We start from the raw sequence: 15,154 nt of genomic DNA, 5'->3' as shown, positions 1-15,154 counted from the left end.
AGGAGGAGGAGGAGGAGGAGGAGGGAGGCAGGCAGGAAGCCAGGAAGCCAGGCACAGACCACACTCTATGACACCATGTTCAGGAGATGCCTAGAGAGACAGCAAGAGCAGTGCTAGGTTGGTGTGGCTTTAGGGGTGGGTGTGGGGGGAGGGAAACTGGCTGCTAGTGGGTAAGGGAGATGTTTTGGGGTTAGGGGGGCAGTGGTGATGTTACACAACCTCTAAAGACTGAAAAATCCTAGAGTGGACTTTGCACCACTAAAGTCACCTGAGAGATTGCTTATCGAGTAAAGGTACTGGTTACCCCCCATGCCTGACAACCTGAGTTACATTCCCCAGAACTTACATGGCGGAAGGAGAGAACTGACTTCTGTAAGTTGCCTTCTGGTCTTCACATGCACATTGTGATAATGCACACACACATGCACATATGTACATTTAGACACACAAAATCGAAACTGTAAAAAGGAAAAAAGAAAAATACGGGAAAAGTATGATCGGATTCTGAAAAGAGCCTGGATTTCTGAAGAGATTATTGTTGCAAGAAAAGATTCCAGAGAAGAGGCCAAACATACAAACTCACATGGGAGCTAGGCCGCCTTGTGATTGGGAAGGTCACTGCCAGTGTAAAGGATCAGGGGTCAAATAGAAGCAATGGTCACCCTCTTTTATGTCAAGGTCAGATGAGCACCAGAGCTAACGACTCTGCAGCTGTCTGTTCTGGTTGTGAGGCCCGTGCTGACCAATTGGCAGAAGGCTTAGGGAACAGGGAGCAGGAGCTGGTGTGAGGAGGCAGGGCCCAGATGAAGCCTTGACAGTTGTCGTATGCCTCAGAGGTCCAGCTAAGGTGTGCTGCAAGGCAGCCGTGGGCCCTGTGAGGTGGAGGCACAGAAGCTAAGTTAGGGAGCCGCTATGGGAGTACAGAGGATGAGGGAGGTGTGTGAGTACCCTAAGGGTGAGTTTCTTCACTGGAAGAACATGCTTGAAGGAGTCACTGCTCGTAGGTGTGTGTGTGTGTGTGTGTGTGTGTGTGTGTGTGTGTGTGTATTTAACTTTTATCTGCATTGAAGTTTTTTTTGCCTGAATGAATGTCTTTGTGAAAGTGTCACATCTTAGAGTTACAGACACTTGTGAGCTGCCATGTCGGTGCCGGGAATTGAACCTGGGTCCTCTGAAAAAAAGCAGCCAGTGTTCCTCTTCTAAGCCATTTCTCCAGGTTCCCCTCCCCGNCTCCTTCCTTCCTTCCTTCCTTCCTTCCTTCCTTCCTTCCTTCCTCCTTCCTTCCTTCCTTCCTTCCTTCCTTCTATAATTTTGTTTATTTAGAAAGAGACTGTTGATTAATTCAGACAGGGGCAGAGTGATATGCAGCCATGCTGTCCCTGCTGTGTAACTTCTTTCTGTACTGTAATTCTTTTTATTTTTATTTTTTTATATTTTTGGTACAGTGTCTCACTATATAGCACAAACTGGTCTCAAACTAATGATTCTCCTGCCTCATTACTACATGGTGACATTATAGGCATGTGCAGATAAACATGACTAATTTTTCTTTTTTTTTTTTGTTTTTGTTTTTTTTGAGACAGGGTTTCTCTGTGTAGCCCTGGCTGTCCTGGAACTCACTCTGTAGACCAGGCTGGTCTTGAGCTCAGAAATCCACCTGCCTCTGCCTCCCAAGTGCTGGGATTAAAGGCATGCACCACCACGCCCGGCTACATGACTAGTTCTTATTCTTAAAAATTTATTCAGGGTTTATTTATTATCTATTGAAATTAAAAATACAAAAATTACTATGAATTTAAAACTTTAAATTTTTTGGTTGTTTTCTGTGTGTTTGTGTGTGTGTGTGTGTGTGAGAGAGAGAGAGAGAGAGAGAGAGAGAGAGAGAGAGAGAGAGAGAGAGAGAGAGATATTGAGGCAACTCATGGGAGTTGATTCTTTCCTTCCACCCTGTGGTACCAGGGATTGAACTCAGGTGTTTAGGTTTGGTGGCAAGAACCTTTTCCTACGGAGCCATTTCTTTGGCTCAGATAGAAAGCTTTTATTATGTTACATGAAATAGGCCATTGACCTACTGTTGCCCATTGCCTGCTAACTATTATGTCAGCTCCAAAAGATAAGTAGGTGGCTGTACGGGAACAAATGGTTTGTAAATGTGATTAGTGGGTTTGAGTGTAGCTGTGTCGGTGGTAACAGAGTTCAGCTTGTCTCATCCCCAAATGGTTTGTCTGTATGGACAGTGATTGTGGCCATCATGGCCCCCTCCCTCCTGTGCAATTTTTTTCAAGCTGCATGAAGAATGTTTGTGTCATCTTATCCACTCAGGTGTGAATAACCTGTCTAACAGGTTAGGATCTTGGAGGAACGGGGAGAAAACAGGAAGGAACTTCTTATTTTTTCTTCCTTTAAACCTGTGAGTTTGGAAGACTAAAAGGTTCTTCATGAGCCAGGCCTGTTTGGGAGTTCACACCGTGAACTTGTGATTTGCCCCCGAGTGATTTTCCTTCCACGGAGAATGGAGCTCTTTTTGTTTTGACCGGAACATGACTGATAATTCCTTTTAATTCAGACTGTTAGGGGGCGGGGGCGCAGTGCTGAGGGCTGGTTCCAAGGCTCTTGAGTGCTCGGCTGCAGAGCTACACCGCCAGCCCAGATTTTGCTTTCCCTAAGGTGAACTGGCTGCTGCAGTGTGCTCAAATTTACCCTGGAATATTTCACCTGCCACCGCTGGGTGAGATTGAGGGATCCATGGGGAATTGTTACTTTTAATTTGGGAATGGAGGGAATAGTGCAAGAGGCGGGTGTTAGGTGACAGTGGGTGTTAGGTGACATCGGTTGTGCTAAGAATGTTGTTTTTAGAAGGAAGCAGAAGCCTGGGAAGAGCGATGAGGAAGGGAAAGGAGAGCAGCAGAGGCTGGGTGGGCAGGAGGCTCCTCCCCGAAGACAGTTCTCCTCCTAGAGTCTCCGTCCGGCTGCACTGGGAAAGCCAGACTCCTACACTCTGCTTCCTCTTAGGCCTGGGGGCCGATACTGCCTCAGGTCTGTGTCTCCTGTTCTGGACTATGGGGACAACCAGAGCTTAGAAAATCTAAATGACTTAGAACCACACTCTGCAGCAGAAACAGGCTCGTGATGCACTGGGCTGTGCTTCTTGGTGGTATAACTGGTCCGTTCACCCACAGCCCCAGGTTGTGGTGGGGGCTGTGCACAGGAGCTGAAGGTCTACAGAGTGACCTCGAGTCCCTTGGCACTCTGGCTGGCTTTAGGCGCTCTGGGACAATTAGTATTTACCAGAGGTCTCAGTTTTGTTAATAAAACAAACTAAAGGGGTTCTGGACTTAGTGACCTAGGGCGTTTATTATGGCCATATCTGTCATTCATTCATTCATTCATTCATTCATTCATTCATTCAGCAAAAATATAATCGCTTGAGGAATATCAATCATGGGAACATTTGACAAAGGTTAGAGAGGGTGGTGGTGAGAACAAAGGTTCTCTGTGCCCTGACAGCTGCTGCTACAGAGAGACTCTACTACAGGAGGCTGCTCTGCCCACAGCTGCCCGTGGCTGAGGTGCTGGTGTCTCCAGAGGAATTCCCACTGCATTTGTTTAGCAAATAGAGACTGCTGATGGCTGAGGGTCCTCACCAGCTCAGGGAAGTTGGTTCCTGGCTCCCCATCACTGGTGGCTTTCCCCACAGCCGTATTTTGAGATTGTGGCTGTGTCCAAGATGGCAAGGCCCTTACTGTGGGGAAGTGAGGCGTGTGAGCTGTGCTGTGGGGTGTCAGGTCTAGCGCTGCTTGGCCCGGGGAGTTCATGGTGGGATTTTTTTTTCTTTTCTTTTCTTTTTTTTTTTTTTTTTTTTGAGACAGGGTTTCTTTGTATAGCCCTGGCTGTCCTGGAACTCACTCTGTAGACCAGGCTGGCCTCGAACTCAGAAATCTGCCTGCCTCTGCCTCCCGAGTGCTGGAATGGGATTAAAGGCGTGTGCCACCACACCCGGCTGGGATTTTTTTTTTTTTTTTAAACTGGAACAAAAATCTGTTTAATTTTATTGGAGTCCCAAAGATGGAGAATAAAGCTTGTGGTGCCCCAGTCTCCTCATTCCAAGGACGTTGCACACTTAGGTCAAACTCACCTCCAAGGAAGTGTTCAAAGTTCAGGGTTCTAATAAAAATGTCTGCAGAGAGCTGCTGTATGTTCTAGATGTTTTCTTTCCATGCCTAGGGAGCACATGAGAGACTTGCTTCCGTGCGTGTGCATGTGTGTGTGTCTGTGAGGCCAAGAAGAGGGTGTCGGATCCCCTAGAGTACTGGTTCTCAACCTTCGTCATGCTGCGACTGACCCCCAACCCTAAAATTATTTTCGTTGTTACCTCATAACTATAACTTTGCTGCTTTTAATGAATCGTAATGTAAATACCAGTGTTTTCCTATAGTCTTAGACTCCACCCTGTGAGAAGGTGGTTTGGAGAACCCCCCACCCCCAAGGCCGAGAACTGCTGCCTTGGGGTTGTTGGAGTTATACCCCTAGGGGTAGTTGTGAGTCACCAGAGTGACTGAGGATCAAAATCAGACCCACTGGAAGCTATGGAGCTTTACCACTGAGTCATCTCTCTTACCCATGGGGGGTTGCCTTTGAAGTCCTCTTTATGTAGGCTAAGTGGTGGGACCGCTCACAAACCTTCTCTGAGAGCACAGCCTTTTGGGTACACACGCTGCTCAGGTTGGGAATCTGCAGATCTATAGCACAAGTGGGTGGAGTGGAGTGAAAGGAGAGGCTGGATGGTGAGCTGCCTGGATGTCCTGACTGCTGGGTGGAGCCAGCACAAAGCCGCCTATACAGGGACACCATGCACTGATGGCTAATTGACAGATGACGACTTGCACCAGGTGGGACTCATGAAAGCCTCTTTGATTCAGGGAGTTGTAAATAGGTGTCACTAGAGGCCTGAGAATTTTATGTCACACACCCCATTCTGAGGACTCTCCCAGGAAACCCACAGCATTCATGAGAAAGAACATCAAAGTTGATTGGTGTGGTTGACTCTCTGTGCACTCCTTCAGTTCCTACCCAGGAGCCAGAAGTTGGTGTGGGGCAGGAGAGATACAGAGTAAAGGACAGTGCTGCCTTGGCCACCTGTGTTTTACTGAGGCGGGGTGGGGGTGTTGCCAGGCGAGTGCCAGCAAATATGATCGAGACACCGGGCGAGGCACATTGAATGTTGAAATTAGAAAGTTCCTGAGAACCACTTGAAGAAGGTACTAGTTACAGAGTGAAAACAATGTATGCTCTCTTGGATTCTGTTCAGGAGCAAGGAGCAACTTGTAGAAGGACCTAGGAAGAAGTTTACATTTAAAGCCCAGCGAGGTTATTTATTTACACATTTCCTACGTGCACATTTGTGAAAAGGGGAAGTGAGGTAACAGGAGACACTGAGTTTTATCCAGTCTACCTCATGGCTCTGAAAACAGGTAGGTGTTAATTACAGGCTAATTATATATATATATCAGATATGCCCCATTACTCTCCTTCTTCTTCTACTGACTCTATTTCTCTTCCTACCTAATCCCTCCTTATTTGCCTGTAGATTTTATTTCTATGACTCAGTGAGTTTCATTAGGTTGTTTACAGGATCCTAGGTGAAGAAATTAGGATTTTTTTTTTTTTGAAGGCTAAGAGCTGCCTTTGCTGGTGTGGCTGGAACCTTGCACCTTGTGCACTCTAGGCAAGCGCTTTACCACAGAGCTGCCCCGTTAGCCCCAGGGGAAGAGGCTGGCATGGGAACATGTGATCATTTTCCCATGAGAGTGTAGGGTATATGCACTGTAATTTAATAGGCCTACTGTGTGTCTTGTGTTGTGCTCTGTATACCCCCCACCCCCAAGGTAGTGAGTTTTTTGTTTGTTTTTTCTTTTTTCTTCTGTCTCATAGGCAAGGAAGCTGAGGTTCAGATGCACATGAGCTGTGTGGTTTCCTACATGGAGGACAAACAACTAATTTACCCTCAGTCTCTTTCTGCATCTCTCCGCTGCACACTGGGTGGGGACAATAGAGGACATGGTGGTCACTAGAGACTGGCAGCCTGATTCCCGGGGCAGCTGTGTGGACTTCTGTTCCTTGGAAGTGGGAATGGCTCTTTACACCTCTTATCTTCCTTCTTGCCACATTTAAAGTAGACTTTGGGGTATGCCTACCTTAATGCCTTTTTAAAAGAAAGATTTATTTACATATTTTCCGGGCCTGAATGCTTTGCTGTATGTGTGTATGGGCACTACATTTTGTCCCCAGAGCTTGAAGAGACCAGACTTCTGATCCCTTGGAACTGGAGTTACAGATGGTTGTGAGCTGCTACCACGTGGGTGCTGAAAACTGAACCCTGGTCCTCTGCAAGAGTAGCAAGTGCTCTTAACTGTCCAGCCACCTCCAGCCTTGTAGAGCTATTCAGTGCGCCTAGGGCTCAGACATCTGTCCAGCATGGCTTCTGGATTTGACTTTCAGTCCCCTGACTACATAATCATACATCGTCTCATCATGCTGCCTGCAGCCAGTCTTTATAAATCCTCTAATCAGGAAACCAAGCAATTATCAAATCTCAGGTTCTACTCTATTATGTCATAGGGAAATGTAAAGCTTGTTCTGTGGGTAAAAGTGCCTGTAGGGCCACGCTGAATTTCAGTGTGTGGGATAGACTCTTAAGGACTTTGCATCTAGACTGTTTCAGAATTCCCCCCCCCCCCCAAGAGAGCTGGGTAGGATCTCAAGAAGACCACAAGGGTGTGGGTTTATAAATCTTGCCTTTTCTCATTTTTTGGAAATATTCTTCCTTATTTCATAGGCCAATGGAAAATTTGGTATTCAGTGAATTTTTATTAAATAATAATTCTTAGGCTCTGGTGACCTTAGCATTGGGTCTGAATTTAAACCACAGTCTTCCTGCTTGTTAGTTGAGTGGCCTTGAAGAAGTGGTGTAGTTCTCTGATGTAAAAATGTTTGTAGAAGGGGGGAATCTGTTAGAGGGTCCTTGTGAGGAAAAAATGAGAAAATCTACTGAGTAATAAGCAAGGCAGCTGCGCAGCCACACTGCCTGCAGGTCTCGCCTAGCCTGTGATTTGTTGGGGAAGGCCTTGCCTTCTCCTTCCTCCCTGGCAGTGTTCCTGTCTTTACCCTGCTTACATTTTGGCTGGGTGGGGGAAGGAATGGGTGATATAAGGTTGTTTTTGTTTTTTAAATGTACGCCTGTAGCTGAGAGAGGGCAGGAGCAGGAACGAGGGAGAAAGGAGGCGGAGGAGGCCTAGAAAGCTTCCTGAGGTCAGCTCAGGATGAGGGCATGAACCCTTAGCCTCTCGATTTGACTATGCAGGTCTCTTCATGTTATTAGCATGTATGAATTATACAATAATGACTAAGTGGTAGCCACTCGTTTTGATCGTATCCACTCCCGTTAGCCCATCTTCTCCTCCCTCCCACTTCTGCAGAACTCCCCCTACTCTCTGTCTTCCCAAATCTAACTCGGTAGCTTTTACAGTTTGCAATTTTTTTTTTAAAATTAGGGTGGAATCTGTCAGATACATGCAGTAGTTCTGTTGGCAACGTAACACATGTGCCTTTCAATATCTGATACTTTGATTTTTTTTTTTTACTCTTTAAAAAAAAATATTATTACACCCTTCCTTAATCTCTGTGTACTTTTAAAAGCCGCCAAGTCTCCTGAGAGTGGCACGGGCTCAGAACTGCTCAGGCTTGTGTTTGCCCTGTCTGTGGTCCCTCGGATCCAGCCTCCTTTCCTCACCAGACAGGTGAGACTGAACCCAAGTGCTGGATCCCTAGTTCCCGGTGTGGACCAGACTCCACCCTGTGGCAGTGTTTGGGAACTGCACTTTCACACCAGGCTGGCTTCAAGAGAAAGTGGTTGTCGCTACTGCCCCTTGGAATGCGGAAGGGCAATTCATTCTTGTCACCTCTTCCCCATTTTCCTGCTCCACCGAGCCTGCTGCCAGTGAGTCTGTAGTCTTCTTAGGACGCCAAGCAGAGAGCTCGAGGACTGGAGGGTATGGACGCTTGCCTGCTCACCACAGCGTACCATTTTGGAGCTATTGCAGACAAATTTACCCAGACCAGATCATATGGGGGAAGGCAGTAGATCTCTCTGCGCAAGTGGAATAACTTATCCAGTGTGGGAGGTCTCGCTGTCCTTTGCCTCACAAGGACTCCCCTCCACATATCCTTTAATGTACTACAGGGAAAGCCTCAGGAAACCAACCCTCCCTTCTGAAGCTTTTGGTCTACCCTGCTTTCCACTGTCTAGCGCTGTCCCCCAGCCTCCATGTTATCTGCTGCTGGAGGGTTTGTTTGTTTGTTTGTTTGTTTTTCCTTGGTCAGTTCCTGGGGCTCTGTGAACACTGTTCCCGGGTATAGTGGCAGCCATACCTCTTAATTTGTGTTGCCTTCTGAGAAGACATGGTTTGCACTTTGTGATGTTGCTGTGTTTTGGGTTTGGCCTGTCTATATCCTTCTTACTGTTTGTTTGCTGTTAGGAATTGACCTGAGCATGTCTGGCAAGCACCACCAAGCCACAGCCCCATTGTTCCTAACAGTAGATTGGGTGTTGTCAAAGGGACAGTGGGATCTGTTAAGGAGTACAAAGTGGGTGTCACCCATATTACTGATATAACTTCAAACATACAGTGTAGGAAAACTACAGTAGGGGTTCTGGTAGTGGGAAATGAGGCACAAATCAAACTGAAAAGCTTTGTGTTCTGTGGAAAGAAACTAACTACTGGTCACCTGAGGTACACATGTGTTCAGCTTCTTAGGATTGTAAGCTTAAGACCTGTCTGGGCAGCTTAGCAAGATTGAGTCTCAAAAATCAAAGAAAGAGGAGGGCCAGGATGTGGCTCAGTGTTGGAACCGTGCCTGATCTGATCTGATTGTAGCTTCAATCCCCAGCACCAAGGGAAAAACAACACTACGAACAAACAAGCAATCAACAAACAAATATAAACGGTGGGTTCTAAGAAGTAAGAGGGGAGCTATTGGCATTTGTACGTTTCATGGTTGTAATCTTTACACACACAAATACACAAATGCTAAATGAACAAGATAGATTTATGCCTGTGTGTTTATCTGTGTAATTACTGCTCAGATCCTGAGAATATTTTCAGAAGCCCAGATGGGAGCTTAACACTCAGACTGTTATGAACTCAGAACACTGGGTTCATAGCACTCAGACACACATTCCAGATGGCTCATGCAGGGTCTGTGGGGTAACTGGGGCTGGAGTTCTTACAGCTGCCCTCCCTCCTCCACCATAGAGGAACACAGCTCTGGACTTGAGGAAAACCATTGGTTCAGCATGTGGCTGCCGGTGACAGAGCCCAGCTACTGTTGTGGCTGAAGAGCAGCAGCCTGCCTGCACTCCCTGATCCCTGGTTTGGTAGGCCTGCTCCTGCTTCAGTGCTGCTGTCTCTTTGCTATGAGTCCTGAAGGGCTGGCCTGGACATCTTCTTCAGATCCCACAGCTTGGAAGTAGCAGTTAGAATTAAACTCAACTTTGCCGGAGACGTTCTTCTCTTTAAAATAAAGATTTATTTTTATTTTATGTGTATAAGTGTTTATCCTGCAGGTATGTCTACACACCATGTATGTGCAGTGCTCCATGAAGACCAGAAATGGGCATGGGATCCCATATGGCCATGTGGGTGCTGGGAACTGAACCTAGGTCCTCTGGAGGAGCAGCAGGTGGTCTTAAACCCTGAGTCATCTCTCCAGCCCATGGAAACTGCCTTTTATTGGTAACCCCATTGGCTCATTGTTTCTAAGTTCAAGTATTTTTTTTTTAATTTTTTTCTATGTTATCTATATTTATTTATTCAATCATTTGTTTGTTTGTTTTTGAGGCAGGGTTTCTCTGCATAACTACCCTGGCTATCCTGGAACTCACTTTGTAGATCAGGCTGACTTCGAACTAACAGAGATACACCTTTCTCTGGCTCCCTAGTGCATGCATGTACTACCACAACCAGCTCTATTGCTTTTTAAAGGCAGGGTCTTCTGCATCCCAGACTGGCCTAGAACTAGATAATGTAGCTGAGGCAAGTGCATCACTGCAGCAGGCTAATGCTGGAGATTAGTATAAGTGGTGGGCCAGAGAAGGGCTCAGCAGTTAAGACCGCTTCCTACACAAGGTGGAGGCGGCAGCATCCATGGAACAAACTATGTGTCCTATACACTCCAACACTGAGGGTATAGGGACACGAGGTAGCCAGTGCTTGCTGGTTGCTGTTCTAGTCACAAACCTGGGAGTTGTAGGTTCAGGGAGAGACTGCCTCAAAAGGGGTAGGCAGAGGGTGATAGAGGTGGACAAATACATTGTATGTGCAAATACAGCACATATGTCTACATGCATATGTACTCTACTAACACTAAAATGAAAAAAATACGTGGGCAGATGTGTTTAATGAGCAAATAGGAAAGTGGCAATCTTAAAATATTAAGAGTGTGTTCCAGAAATTATCCTTCAAAGCAAACTTGTGCGGGCACTAAAAGGAAAATCAAACAATTGCTGTGGCCTTCAAGGGCCTGTAAACCAACAGCACATGCCGCTGCCTTCATTTGGTCTCACAGGACAGAACACTGATGTTTGAAGAGCTACCACATAACCTAAACAACAGGTCAAGTATGGGTTCACTTATTCTTTTGCTGTGTTTTTAGATGGAGGAGCGAAGTGGGGTTAGTCAATGCTTCCTAGTGAAAAGTTGGGGTAGCTGGGCCCTTGTCAAACACATACAAACAGAGCTCAGTTTTATCCTTGTGCTGCAAAGGGCCATGAGATTCAGGCAGGAAACATCAGATTGCTGTGAAGAAACACCTAAGAAATTCATCATGAGTCAGGTGTAGGTGCACATTTTTAATCTAATGCTTGATGTATAGGCAGGATTATTAGGAGTTCAAGGTAACCGTGGGCAACGTGAGACCCTACCATGGGAAACTTGTCCCTCACCTCCTGCCCCGTTCCCCTGCAAGTATAAGCCGCAGACTTTATCTGTCCACCCTCCTGTCAGTCTGAGGCCATGTCCTGTAGAGCACTGCAGAGAGGCTGCCTGATGCTGCTGTGGTCACTCTGAGAAGAGTGAGTGCCAGCAAGCCTGCTCAGGATCATTCTCATACCTGTTTGTTTGAAATGCAGACAGGGTGGTGATGGAGCCCGCTTCCTACTAAAAGCTACTGCTGTTGGCACGTGGCGCAGTGCTGGCTTTGTTTAATAGCTCATGTCTTTAAACGAACATGTCAGGAAGGAAATAGAATTATGGGTAATGACTCCACATTTAAGGCTACTCCTAAAATATAAATGAAATGTGAAACATTTCTTTCCAAAATAAAATGAGTATGCAAATCACAGTAGCAGGCAGGCCAGCGTCTGTCTGTCCTTTCTTTCTTTCTTTCTTTCTTTCTTTCTTTCTTTCTTTCTTTCTTTCTTTCTTTCTTTCTTTCTTTCTTTCTTTCTTCTTCTTCTTCTNTCTCTCTCTCTCTCTCACACACACACACATAGGTGGCCACACTGAGATGTGCTACTTAAGAATTCTGTGTCCCTAGAATTACACTGCCTGCTTCCAGGAACCCTTGCCTGAAGAGTGGCTAATTCCTTTGTCATGGGCTCCTCCCTGGAAAAAGTTACTCCTTCAAGTCAGCGGGAAAGTAGCCCAAGGAAGTCAGCCTTGGCAAAGCCAAGGGATCCTGAGAAGGGGTGATGTCAGTGCCCCTCCATGCCCTCACTGAAAAGTGAGCAATGTTAGGAGCTTGCTTTCCCATTTATTTATGTATCATTCATTTATCTTCCCATCCATCTGTCTGTTTGTCTGTCTGTCTGTCTAGCTATCTCAGGGTCTCCCTCTGTAACCCTGTATTATTTAGACCAGGCTGGCCTTGAATTCCTGAGATTTATCTGCCTCTGCCTACCCAGCACTGGGATTCAAGGTCTGAGCCACTATGCCTGACTTCTTTTTTAATCTTAAGAGGAAATTGTGATTCCTTAATTATTCAATCTTGAAGGTGCCAGTTGGAAGGCTTTCATATAAAGAGAAATGTAATTTAAGGAAAAAGTACCCAGAGATCTTAGTGAAAACATGTGATTGCTGTGGATGATGCATACAGTCTTCAAGCCCACTCCGTCTTCCTGCAATCTCCATCCTTATCTGTTTTGGTTCTTATAATTGGTACTTACCAAATCTGAATAGGTCTGAATTATAGTTTCTAATTTTTCTAGATACTTAGTACTAAACAATTAGGAGGAAAATGTAACAGATCTTTTGCTGTCTTTCTGAATACTCTAGAAGGGGAAAGTTAAGACATTTAGTAGTTTTTCTTTACTTGAACAGTGCACTGAGGAGATTGTTGTGTAACTGACAGAACTGAAAACTGATACAGGGGCTAGAGCAGGAGCTCGGTGGTTAGGAGTGTGCACTGTGTGTGTGCTGGAGTAGGCTTGGTGGTTAGGAGTGTGCACTGTGTGTGTGCTGGAGCAGGCTCGGTGGTTAGGAGTGTGCACTATGTGTATGCTGGAGCAGGCTCGGTGGTTGGGAGTGTGTACTATGTGTGTGCTGGAGCAGGCTCGGTGGTTAGGAATTTTCACTGTATGCCTGTCCATGCAGAGAATCAGAATTCTGCTCCTAGCACCCACAGTGGGTGGGTAAGAACTGCCTGGAACTCCAGCTCCAGGAGATCTGATGCCCTCTTCTGGTCTCTGTGCATACCTGCACTTAATATGCACAGGTTTGCATATATAGATACATGTACACATAATTAAAAATAAAATCTTTATGATAACCTAATACAACTAAAATGTATTACTTCCTGAAAATCAACATTCAATACAACTGATAGTGTTAGGTAGGGAGCTATGTGACATGGAATTTTAAATGGGGCTTTTTCTGTTTGTTTTACCAGTCCTATTTTGTGACGGACTATGATCCAACCATTGAAGACTCCTACACAAAGCAATGTGTGATCGATGACCGAGCTGCCCGTCTGGACAGTAAGTAAACCCTGATAGCTCGCTCACACCTTATTTCTAAAATGCTCTGGCTTTCAAGTGTTGCATTTGATGTTTCTCAGGTTAAGTAGTACAACTAAACTATTAGATAATCTTAGTATAAGCCTTTTATTAACTCTGGGGTTCAAACATCAGGCCTTGCACAAGGTCTCTCCCTCTGAGCTAGCCCTGGCCACTTATTCACTGTCATGGGTCTGGTAGGTGCGTCTGTGTATCGGACAATTCAGATATTCTTCAGCAGATGGAAAGTTCTGGTGAAACCGATCTTGTTGCGGTAACTTCTTGAAGTGTGTTTATTGGGGCAGTTGGAAGAAATGTCAGGTCTCAGCAATTCATGTCATGTGGCAGATGTTAAAGTAGGGGAGTAGCCATAGCCACTTCATGGGGGGATTTATAGAGACTTTAACAGTAACAGTCTCTCCCCACTGAAGAAAACCCTGTCATTTTAACTAGTAGGAAGATCAAGAAATACATTAGTGGCTGGGCTAAGTATGGTGAGAGAAACAGAAACACAGAGATAGACACACATACACACAGAGACAGAGAGGCACACACAGACAAAGGGACATAGACATATACAAACACACAGAGACAGAGAGACAGACACATGTGCAAAGAGAAAAACACAGACAGACAGACAGACACAGACACACAGAGATAGACATAGTTGTTTTTAAGGTTTATTTTTCTGTGCATGGATGTTTTATATGTATGTATGTATGTATGTATGTATGTATGTATGTATGTATGTATGTGTACCACATGCCAAGGAAGCCAGGAGGGTTTCAGATTCCTCAGATCTGGAGTTATAAGCAGTTAAGACCCATGTAGGTGTTGGGAACAGAACCTGGGTCCTCTGGAAGAGCAGCCAGTGTCCTTGATCACTGAGCCATCTCTTCAGCCCCAATCCCAGTTTCTTGATTAAACTTACAGACATCTTTTCTGAGATCTGTACATGGAGAAGATAAATAACCAAGTGATTTTAGAGTTGATTTGGTTCCATCTGCTTGGATGTGTTTGATATTTTTAACCTTGTAATTGGTATGCTAATATATTCTAGCTACAAAATCAATCTGTGCGATGAAGATAAACTCTGAAACTGTCTGCCATTAGAAGATTATGTCTGCCTCTGGTGCTAGGAATGAAATATTAAGACAGGAATGCCTTGCCTCTCACATCAAATAGGAGGCTCTGTTGAGGACCTGCCCTTGTGGGGAGGTGATTTATAATGTGCGACTACATCGTTTTCTTTGTTGTTTTTCTTTAGTTTTGGATACAGCCGGACAAGAGGAGTTTGGAGCCATGAGAGAGCAGTACATGAGGACAGGCGAGGGCTTCCTGTTAGTCTTCTCTGTCACGGATAGAGGCAGGTCGGTGCAGCTAATGTGTGGGGACAGTGTGAAGACAATTCACCGTATGCACGTGTGAAAGGGTCATATAGAAACCAACTAGTATATGGAATCAACATAATATTGCTAATAACACCTCGAGTTAGCAGTGCTAGGTTCTGTCCAGATTGCTATTTTATGGAATTAAGATTTTCATTTTTTTTTACAGTAGAAAAATGGCAATATAATAATAAATAATATAAAACTCACTACCTTTAGTTTCTTAGCATAATGTATTTATTTTGTTTTTTAGTTTTGAAGAAATCTATAAGTTTCAAAGGCAGATCCTCAGAGTAAAGGACCGTGATGAGTTCCCCATGATTTTAATTGGCAATAAAGCTGACCTGGACCATCAGAGACAGGTGAGGAGGAGGCAGTTCTGTGCTTGGGAAGCTGCGTGAAGACGCACCTGATGAAAGAGTGGAGGACCTGCGCCCAAGAAGCTCGTGTGTGTGTGTGTGTGTGTGTGTGTGTGTGTGTGTGTGTGTGTGTGTGTGTGTGTGTACACACGCACGCACGCACGTGCGGTGAGGCACAGCACCAGCCCAGTCTCACAGAATGGCATGTGTCAAGTGTGAAGAAAGTTTGGGGGGGGGAATTAGGATTTCATTATTTTTACACAGAATCCCAGAAAGCTCTCTATATGAGTCTCTGTGTGTCTGTATTAGTGCCGGGCTCCTGTGATTTCTTGGATAACAGCTAAAAACTATAAGTTAAG

General features: G+C 45.3%; 1 protein-coding gene across 1 annotated transcript in view; it reads left to right on the top strand.

Annotated features, from left to right (window-relative positions):
• Nucleotides 1-15,154, top strand: part of Rras2 (RAS related 2) — a 68,057-nt gene that overhangs the window by 42,083 nt on the left and 10,820 nt on the right. The window contains exons 2-4 of the mRNA XM_021198178.2: nucleotides 12,943-13,030; nucleotides 14,316-14,418; nucleotides 14,690-14,798. Coding sequence (XP_021053837.1) covers nucleotides 12,943-13,030; nucleotides 14,316-14,418; nucleotides 14,690-14,798 — 300 coding nt within the window. The remainder of the gene's footprint in view (nucleotides 1-12,942; nucleotides 13,031-14,315; nucleotides 14,419-14,689; nucleotides 14,799-15,154) is intronic.

Source organism: Mus pahari, chromosome 1, assembly GCF_900095145.1.
Source record: "Mus pahari chromosome 1, PAHARI_EIJ_v1.1, whole genome shotgun sequence".
Lineage (NCBI taxonomy): Eukaryota > Metazoa > Chordata > Mammalia > Rodentia > Muridae > Mus > Mus pahari.
Note: the sequence above shows the minus strand (reverse complement) of the source record. Positions and strands in the feature narration are given on the sequence as shown.